The sequence below is a fragment of the Ictalurus furcatus genome, chromosome 7 (genome assembly GCF_023375685.1).
Source record: "Ictalurus furcatus strain D&B chromosome 7, Billie_1.0, whole genome shotgun sequence".
NCBI lineage: Eukaryota > Metazoa > Chordata > Actinopteri > Siluriformes > Ictaluridae > Ictalurus > Ictalurus furcatus.
In genome coordinates, this window is record NC_071261.1 from 29632735 (window position 1) to 29643831 (window position 11097).

Sequence of the window (11097 nt, forward strand, 5' to 3'; positions counted from 1 at the left end):
TACACAGGATATAAAGTACATATATCTTTAATGATACTTATCCAGAAACGCAATATATATATATATATATATATATATATATATATATATATATATATATATATATATATATCATGCACAATACAACATAGTACCGTGACAAACGAATCTGTAATTATTAAAGTTATCTGTGCAATAAAGGTTCTTATCACTTACATCTTCTTGGATATCTTGATTGGACAATCCCTCTAATTTCTCCATCTGGGGATTAATAAAGTATTATCTTATCTTATCTTCTCCCAGGACTGTCAGTATGCCCTAGATGAACTTAAGCAACATTTGGTCTGATTCTGAAATGATTACATGGCAAAAAATGCCAAACAACAACAACATCCCCAGAATGTTTAATGCCGACTGTTAAAAGTTATAACTATATATATATATAAAAACATAACCACTTCATATTGATGTCTTGTTAATAGCCTTGAAGTAATCACTGATGGTTAAGCATTAAAGGCAGTTGTTGACATCATTCAGTCATGTTGTCTGGAACTTTATATAACTGGACCCTAACAATGTTTAGTTGAATTCACCTGTTCTAAGAAATAATTTTCATTGAGTGGCTAAAAGATGTAGGTTTGCTGACATCTTTGTAACTGGCAACTTGATAATGATGGTCAGAATTTTCTGAACCTTTCTACTACAGGTTTGTTACCAAACCCAGAGGTAATGCAAACGTTTAAAACAGGCAAAAATCAAACTGTGTAAATGGTCACACTTCAATTTGTCGTCTAGGCAAATTATAGTTTGCGAGGTTGTAATTTGATGATGGTCAAGTACTGGAGGGGAAGATGGAGGTGATGTGTACACACACATATCCAGTGGAAGATTCTATAGTTACACTTTATCTGACAAGAAACTGGCAACACAATATAAATATAAAAAATGCTACCCTGGGACAGTGGTATAGGATTGGTACCAGGCCTGCCACTACTGCAAAGTAGGGCCTTTCTCCAATTACTTTTTAAAAACTTAAATCATGGAGAAATAGATTTAATAAGTTCAGGGGCTTGGATACATATGATCATTTACATCATGTGTTGCAGCTGCATTTTTCTTCATTGAGAAGAAGAATGGTCAGCTTCATCTACGCATTGATTATAAAGGCTTAAACTACAGAACTGTCGAACACTGCGATTCATTCCTGCTACTTTCACAGTCTTTAGAACAGCTAATGGGGAAAGAAATATACCCAACACTGTACCTGAGATGTTCTCAACTGATATGTTGACATGCAAATGGAAAATGTGATTTCTGTGACCGGTCATTCTTTTCAAAATGATAACCATTTAAGAAATAATTTCACAAACACCAAAGTCTAAAGTTTTTTTTTTATTGCTGAAATTATGCTAAACTGGCACAGTGAGGATTTTGTAAATCCATCAGTGACAAGAAAAACTTAGTATAATAGTATTATAGTTGGTGAGGGGAAGCTGTGAGCATTTCAGTAAAGCTTCTTGGCACACACAAAGGGAAATTTCTTTTTACAGCGAATGTCATTCCAGTCCCTTTGTTCTGCAGACACAGAAAAAAAAAAGATTTTAAAATGACATTTTAATAAAAAATGACACACTAAACCTGAATTTATAAAATATTCGAAACACAATACAGCTACAAAAGAAATTTCTAAATCTGCTTACTGCCGTAGTTCATATGCACACAACACTCTCCAAGGAGATGATTTGGTTCTCTTGGGTTCCACTTGGTGTAAATCAATTTGGTGCCATCGGACCAAAACCACTTATATTTCTGGAAGTATGAACAGTGGACAGTCCATTACAGGCTATAATACTTGATAAAAGTGCGATATTTCCTTCATCTGACTATGTTTAATTTTAAAAATGTTGTTGGATACTTAGCGAACCTTCTGACAGCTAGAAAGGCCGATCCATGTTGGATTCTCCGCGGAGTCATGAGTACGGATAAGGGCCTTGGCCATTCGATACTCGTTTTCACTGTGTATTGAGATCAAGTGTCCGCCGAGATCCTGACATTGTTTCTAGAAAAAGAAAAAGAGCATCATCGCACATTCATTAACTGCATTCATTAATTATGGAGCATAATTTTGCATCTTGATGTAAGGTGGAGCCTCTGTCATACTGTATACAGGTCATATATAGAATTTTACTTTTTGCAGGCAGGGATCCTTTTAATGTACAAAGTACAGATTTATTTTACAAACACAATCCAAGTATTTAATTATAATGCTGAGTATTTAAATGTACAGTAATGTTAAAGTCATAGAGCTTTTCATTCCAGAACTGTCCACATAGAGAACACGTTAAGTCCAAATTGACATCATTTGAAGTCTTGTTTGTGTTTGAGTTATTTAGTTTTTATGAAATCCATTGTCACACCAGCTCAGGACGATACCTCACCACATGACTGCACCAGAATTTTAATCATTTCCTCGCTGATGTTTTCAATATCCTGTTCACAGAACCTATATAAACGACTCAGTGCAAAGCCTTATTGCCTGTGTGTTCAGTTTGTGCCAGTTCTGAGCCATTTATCTCGTAACTAACTTCTGTCTATGACCTTGCCTTGCCTTTGTTGATTTCTCCGTTGTGGATAGCCCTTTTTCCTTGATTTTGTCTACCCTGTGTGGAACTCTGTGTGCCTAACGTTTGCCTGTGATTTGACCTGATATTTCGAATGGTAAATAGTGGATTGTTTGCCGCAGTAAAGTAAAAGAGTAGAATCTTTCTGTTCTGTGCTATTACTGATTGCTAATCTACAGTTTATTGCTAATCGCATAATATATCATATCTGTACAGTTAATATCCACTGCACCATTGCTATGCTAATAGGTAAGCATATAATTACACTGCACTCTTTAACAAAGACAGCAAATGTGAATAAAGATGAAATGAATTGAACTGAACCTCAGCGGAAGCCCAGATCATCTTGGCGGCCTGATATATGAGGCAACGTCCGTTATATTGCACCCAGCCCAGTGGACAGCATTTGGAACATCTATCATTTACTTGACGCTGTTCGGCTTCTGACTCATTGGTAAGGAAATAACAACAAAAAAAGTTTAAAAATAAACAAACAAACAAGCAAACAACCAAAAATTAGACAGTTGCTTATTTATACGGTGCTGCCGAGGCGACATGTTGGCTAATTTTTAATAAGGAATGGCCAGAATTTAATACAAGGCCACTCATTAAGCTTCTAGAGATCTTTGAATGACACATTACGACAAGTATATACCACTAGCCCACTTTTCCACCACATAATTAACTGGAGGTAACTTGTTAAGTATGATGTCTTTGAGCTCAAGTTATACAGTTAGCGGCCATGACTTTGACTTCTCGTATTGAAACACATTGACTTCAATATATGAACTTGTGGCATCAGTATATGAATTGTGGTCATGCCCTTTTAAAAACATGTTACATGTCTACCATGTAGCCTCAGTGGCTCTGTATGTTTAAGTTCTTTAACAATCAAACAATAGATTTTAATTCAGTAAAATATTCAGTAAATACAGTAATGCATTATTGTGTTCTTTATATATATGAAGGTTTTTTTTATTTACCCTGTACGATCTTATCAAAATAAGCATCTAGAAAACAGAAAAAGACAGAGATATATTAGTGCCGGTGGTTGCTTTGACTACTCTTGATCCTATTTAAGTGATTAGTTTTATTTAAATTAATTATTTAATAATAATTAATTCATAATTATATTTGAATTTTTTTACCTGACAGAGGCATCACCTCAGCAGCTTAAAAGGAGAAAAAAAATGGTAAAGATCAACATACATGGTAAATTATTCTCTAATTTTGTAGACAGAGAGAAAGCAGCTTTTGATGGCCAAAGAGCATTGAGAGATCACAGCAATTTGGCTACAATATCACAAGCAAGTCATGTTTTTTAATAACAGCTTTTCAAATGTGCAAAGAACACTACAATTGTCGAATAACCAAACAGCTACTGTGTATTAACAATAATATCATTTTAGAGGAATTTTTGAAGTAGCCATGCTCCTGTAACTGTGTTATTTTGAGTTGTAGGTATCCTGCATAATAGAGCTAAGACTCTTACACAAAGCTGTTGCTGCTGCGGCGAGTAAAAGAAGTAACACCACATCAGTCTGACGAGCCATAGTTCTGGATTATCATGCACTGCAAGAAATTGAGAAGTTAAAGCACAATTACTGAACACAATGCACACCCCAAAAAACATCCACTTACATCTAATCAGGAGTCTCTTCTTGATGTAACACACTGAGGTAAGTGGTGTTGCTTATATAGTGATGGGGATAGAAACTTCCCCTATTCTAAAGGAGAATAACAATCATTTGAACTTGAGTTAATGATTATTTTATATATACACTGTTCCTTGCAGATGCAGGGCCAAGGACATAGTAATATTACAGCTGACAGATGGCATGTTGAGTTGGAAATGTTTGGATATGTAAATGATTTAACACTGTTAATTGTTACTGTTGCTGTATGTTCAAACTGCATGAATTAAAGAGGAAAAGAATAATATGAAAAACTAAAACTGTAGATACTTTTCTAATCATCCTAGAATTTATTTATTTATTTATTTTTTTTTTTCAAAAACCTGCAAAATTAAAAATCAGTAGTCAGTCGTTTTTAATCATATCTGCTGAGTATATTACCTGGGCTGGGTACAAATGATTTAAAAAGGGCCTCTAAGAAAACACACAAATACGCAACTTGGGAAATGTAAAAGGCTGTAATGCATAAATGAACTCTAACTCATTATAATGTAATATTCAATAATGCTTCAAGAATTTAGCCATACACTCCCTCAAGTTAACCAGTTCTACTTCCCTTTTTCTTTTTCCTTGCCTGACTTGTGAGACATTTTAGCAAACTTGCGGGAATTAAAAGAAAATACTAGCCAGAGACTCGGTATGGTATATGAGACCATGTCTATAATTAGCCATAAAGTTTCAGTAGTGGATGAGCTAAATTGTCTATTGGGATTGCCAACTATTTATTACATGTGCAGTGTTTCATCTGTATTTGCAGTGACTTTGGCTCTTGACACTAGAAAACCATGTCAAGCTTCCCATCTGTATTTGCTCTGACTTCGACCTGTCATTATGTAACCCGGTGTATACAATAGTTTCAAGTAATTCTGCCATGCAGTGTTTTTCATTTTCCCAGCTCCATCTTATGAACTGTGCAGGATAGAAGGCCTACAGAATGTTGCTTTAAAACCCTGTTCCTGGAGATCTAACTTCCTGAAGACTTTAGCTCCCCTGCCTTAAGAAGTTCTTGATTAATTAAAACAGGTGTGTTCGATTTTGGTTGGAGATGAAACCTGCAGAAAGGTAGATCTTAAGGAAGAGGGTTGGTGACCACTGCTTTAAAACATAATCATTCTGATCAAGCACGTGATGAAACATGGAGTATTTGATTAAGAAATTGTTTCTCTTGCAGACACTCGGTTTTGGGATGATGATAATAATTGTAAACAAGTATTTAATTGTCTTTACCCCCAAAATATCTGCAAAAGAAAGCAGCACATTGCATAAGTATTCACTCGATCTTTTCTACATTTTGTAGAAATAATTGAGATTTTATTTTATGATTATAGTCTATGATTTATAAGAAAAGAAAAGAAAAATCTTTTGCAGGGTTTCAAGGTGACCTGGTTGCCTTGAAACCCTGAAATTCTGAAAGCCTTGAAACCCTGAAATTACTTCTGAATCAAACACTTGCCATCAGAAATCACATAATTAATTAATAATTAGTTAATAACCTATGTGTAAATTAAAGAGAATATAAATAAACAGACAGCACCATGAAGACCAAAGTTTTATCCCAAGACATTTTGGACAAAGAAGGACAAAGGTCTGGGAATGTATCAATCAGGGTTGATAAAAAAAAAAAAACACCCCAAAACTTTTGAATATCCTGTGGAGCATGATTAAATCTATTATTAAAAATAGAAAGAATATGGTACAACCAGGTCTCTGCCTAGAGGAGGTTCATTGACCAAGTAAAGTGGGCATTAGTCAGAGAAGCAACCAAGAGGTCAAGGGTTAACTCGGAAGGATCTGATCTTAGTTTGCTAGAAGGCACATTGGGGACTTGGGGGGGTTGGGGGGCTTTACTCCTGGTACTCAGCTTTCCTCCCTCAGTCCAAAGACGCTGTAGGCTGATTGGCATTTCCAAATTTTCCATAGTGTGAATGTTTGTGTGTGATTGTGTCCTGTGATGGGTTGGTACCCCGCCAACACGCTTCTATAAGCGGTATAGAAAATGGATGGATGGATGGATGGAATATTTCATGGACAATTTTGGATGAGAGAACAGTTTAATAAAAAATACAATATACACAACTGAGCAAAAACTATATACACAACAAATTAAACATAAAAAATGAACCTGCATCACTTTCACTTGGTTCTATTGCTGACAACAGCCCAAAAGATTATAGCACCTAGACTGTTTAGCTTGGTGAAAGGTTTGAGCCCAGGAAAATAATTTCTTCATTGGTTATTATCATGTGAGTTGCTATGCTTCTGAAAAGACCTGTAGATGACTGACGTTTTGAACACTGGAGCTGTGATTAAAGTCAAGAGGCTATTGTTGTCTTAGCTAGTAATAATGAGCTATCAACTTAACATGTGTTAGCCTAACACTCCTTACTCTAAGTACTACCTAGCTAGCTAGTTAGCCGCTAACTTTTTCCATTCCAATTACATCAAGAACCCGAAGCAAGAAAGCAGACAAAAAAAAAAAATCTAATTAATTAGCATTAAGTTCTTACCAGGGTTTTGAGTCTATTTCTGCTCTTCTTCCCTTCTTTTTGTGCTTTTCTACTTCAGATAGATATGAACCTTTTATGATCAGGACATGTTCATGATTTTCTGACATTATTTACATGATTTATGTAATTTATTTATACATACATGTCAAAATCTATTCTTTTTACACCACATGGGGGACCCCTTGCAACTGCCTATTTCAACAATTGCAACAATTTCACCAAATGACAGTAATGTGAGCATATGTACTTCAAAAATCATGAGGCCCTGGTAGTCCAGGTGCCCTAAACGTCTGCTTATGCCACTTCTAACAGCTCTGGACACATATACCAAGGTGATAAAAGGGTGATTTACCAAGTACTGATCGAGAGGGTGAATATTTATGCACCTAACAATTGCTTTTGTAATTTACTTAACAATAAAATACCTATGTACAGACATATTGTAACAATAGAGACTCAGAAAAAGTGTGAGAACCCCTTTTCAGAAGTTTATTTAAAAAATAAAAACAGACAGTCCACAATCCAAACTTGATTAACCAATCCAAAGCCCAAATACTAATATGAACAGTTACATCGGTGAAATGGAGATCCAAGAGACAGAATACCATGATAGCAAAGGTCATAAACCATACAGGCAATAAAGCACATCTCAGAACTTATGCAAAACACTAAGAATCAGTAAGTCCATGAACCAGGAAGAACCAGGATGTGATCTAATAGTGAGTGTGTGTCAGAGGTTGGGATAGAAGTCAGGAGTGCAACATCTGCTAACCGGGAGGGGGGATTTCCATTATCTCTGTTACACATATTGTTTAAATTAAATGGTAAAAATCCCAATTATGTCCATTTCAATTCCAGGTTGTAGTTGTACAAAATGTGGAAAAAGTTAAAGGTGCTAAAGATATTGTGATATTTCCATCTTTGGATATTTCTATGTTGTGTTCCAATTGTCTTTTGGTTTTTAAACCTAGACTATTGTAATGACTATTGTTATTCTAATTACCAATACAGTTTCTATTATAATCATGGATTTGATTGTAATGATAATATCTATGTGTTTCAACCCAAGCCATGGATTTGAACCATGGGCTTTAAAACCCTTCACACTCATTACTTTGGCACTGTTACTTATTAAACCTCTTCTGGATCATCAGAGATACAATAAAATATCGAGCACCACCCATTACAAGCTATCTAACACCTGTATGTTGTCATAAGGAAAGCAAATATCATCAGACGGTACCACTTTCATGTCCTCTATCAAGAACTTCAGGCATGTTCAGGATGTTGCTAATAAAGCCTAAATAAAGCTAATAAAGACAAGACAAACATTCACACTGCTACTCTTATCAACAATAATGGAAATCTACACCCCAACTGACTGTTCATATCAGACTTATTTGCTTATTTTACCATACTAAAACTACAAAAAAAAAAAAAAAAACACACACACAAAACATTTACACAATGTTTACATGTATACATTATACATTACACAAGTGAAACACCTGTTTTCTGACTTTACATGGCCTATAATGCAATCAGTTTTAAACCTAACTACCAGAAGTGTATAAATGTAATAATGGCATGTAAAGTGTAAAGTACTCACTACAGTAGCTGTCATTTACTGTCAGTTGTGTTAGCATTTTTGTGTGGACTATAGACAGATTGACATATTTCCAAACAATCACCAGTCCAGTATTCATCTTTTATTTGATATTGACAGATTATGATAATTTACTACAGTGTGATTTTGTAAATGTATAAAATTTTACGTCCTGAAATGAACCCACCATTGGTTCTCTGCAGGCCACTTGAATTTTTCTCATTTTAACTTTGGCAAACCATGGCTTCATTGAGCTCGCTCTCTACACAGGGACATTGTCATGCTGGAGCAGGTTTGTGGGCCTCTTAATTCCAGTGAAGGGAAATTGTAATACTACAGCATACAAAGACATTCTATACAATTCTGTGCTTTCAGTTTAACCACAGATGGATGTCAGGTCTCAACATACTATTGGCCATATAGTGTATTAACTTGTGATATCAAAATATGTTTGTTGTCACACCGCATTAAAAAATAACCACCATGTAACCTGAGACAATGTAATACTCCTCAAAGTGTGTTATTCGTAGTATCCTGCATAATAGAGCTAAGAATCTTACCAAAGGCTGTTACTGCTGTGGTGAGAATAAGAAGTAAAACCACTTCAGTCTGACGAGCCATAGTTCACGCACTACAAGAAAAGCATGGCATGTTAATAAATAAGAATTAAATATTTTATATCTCATCAAAATTCCACTTACATCTAATCAGTCTAGGGCAACCTATTCTGTGAAAAGAGTCTGAATTTCCGACGTCTACCTCAGGATTTTGATTTAGATATGAGAGAATTAACCATGCATATTATGGAACAAAATCATATAGTATTACTCCTTATAAACGCCTTTAAAAGCATTCCGTAATATCCTGAGGTCACACACAGACCCAGCATTAAATGTAAAAAAAAGAAAAGAAAAAGAAAAGGACAAAAATTCTGTTTTGAATGAGTTGAGATTTATAGTCACTACTTTTCAGTAAGGATGAGTTAATACACATCAAAGCAGCAGAACAAAAACCCCTTGAGGTCTGATTGGGCTATCAGAAGCAAAAATAAATAATACATTTGATAGCAGATACAAAAAGTAAATAGACTCTCTAAAAGGTTTTATGCCTAGCCAAAACCCCCCACCCCACAAAACGTAGTCTCTTATTGAGGGGTTAATTGACCACCAAATATTTATAAGTCCTAAACTATTGGCACAGGATGTCACCTCAATGCCAGAACCTTTGTTGCTTCCTACTCCTGGTAACACAGAGGGGCCTACAAACGTGGTCATTCTGATTGCACACACCTGGAATCAATTACTCGATCACTATCCGCAGTATTTAAGGACTCACTTCAACTATGCACTTTGTGAAGTATATGCTCAGTGTCCTGTATATGCAAAACCAAGCATTGTTATTCTGGTTATGATTACAGTTCTGGTTATTTGGTTTATGTCTTTGTCTTTTGCCCATCTCATTCTGTTTTCACATCACCTGACATCTGCCTGTACTCTGACTTTGATTCCGCTGAACGTTTTTTAATTTTTTCCCCCCCTGTTTCACAGTAAAGACTCACCATTGCCACCGTCTGACACAGAATTGCAGAACACTTGTTGCCGGCCCTTGTTCTTTTGATATCAAGATGTGTCGAGAGATAGATATCAAACAACGTTAAAATCCCCACCCATGATGAGCAATCAATCAGTTCTAGCATCTTTGTGGTGATTGTGCCATAAAACGTTTTGGTTATATGCCCAGTATCGATGTTTCGGCTATAAAACACATAAAAACAGCTACTGTACAAAGCAGATAAAGCACAATGTAGCATGATAAGTTCATTCCACAAAGTTATGATTATAAGTTGAAACTACTCAGTAAACGTCCCAATATATGAGCAATAACAATAAAAGTAATAATAAAAAAACACCCTATGATATTTTACAAAAATACTTTTTTACAGTAGGGTCCATCAACAATAATTTTGGCGAAAAATACATTTTGTCCATAACAATATTCAGATTCTATTACTGCCCTGTGATGAACTAGTGTATTCCCATTTCATGCCCAGTGTTCCCGGGATAGGCTCCGGACCCACTGCAACCCTAGTAAGGACGAAGTGGCTACTTGGCATGCGAAAACGGGAGAACTGGTAATGTACAAATTATTCAGTCCCTGAACATGCATGTTGCACTATTGCAAGATTGATTTTGAGAAAACAGTTAAACATCAGAAAGCAGGTCCTGAAGTGGTTTGGGCCTTCAAATAATCAAAGTAGTGTTTTTGGTTAATTTGAAACTATAACTATAAACAAGGTAATCAAAGCAAGTATATCATCTACCTAAGAAAAAAATGCCTAGAAACTGCAGCTGGATATGGATACCAGTCATGTTATTGTCATCCATCTTTACTGCTCCAAAACTCAAACATGGTGTTTTCCAAACTGGTGTTTGTTAACATTTTTGCCAGACCTATAAGTAGCAGATCAGTGCATCTCATAAGCAAGGCACGTCTGGAAGTAATATAGACCTCAAAATTCCCCCAAAATATATTTCACGGACACTTCAGTACAGTACAGTATCTGACTATAGAAATATTATTAAATATTATACTTCTCAGACCCCTGGTGTCCCTTGAACCCACTTTTTGAACCAGTGCCTTAAGGGTTCTTTGGAAGGTTGTGATGAAAGTATTCTTTTTGGAGTTTTTTC

The 11097-nt window shown here is 35.5% G+C and overlaps 1 protein-coding gene across 1 annotated transcript in view; it reads right to left on the bottom strand.

Moving 5' to 3' along the window:
- Positions 1–151: 151 nt before the first annotated feature.
- The window catches only part of LOC128610412 (lactose-binding lectin l-2-like), a 17826-nt gene continuing 6880 nt past the window's right edge, over positions 152–11097 (bottom strand). Inside the window, exons 2-8 of the mRNA XM_053629718.1 lie at positions 4093–4172; positions 3749–3772; positions 3584–3610; positions 2925–3043; positions 1904–2038; positions 1680–1788; positions 152–1554 (exon numbers count right to left, since the gene is read on the bottom strand). Of these exons, the coding sequence (XP_053485693.1) occupies positions 1484–1554; positions 1680–1788; positions 1904–2038; positions 2925–3043; positions 3584–3610; positions 3749–3772; positions 4093–4153 (546 nt within the window). The 5' untranslated portion in view covers positions 4154–4172 and the 3' untranslated portion in view covers positions 152–1483. The remainder of the gene's footprint in view (positions 1555–1679; positions 1789–1903; positions 2039–2924; positions 3044–3583; positions 3611–3748; positions 3773–4092; positions 4173–11097) is intronic.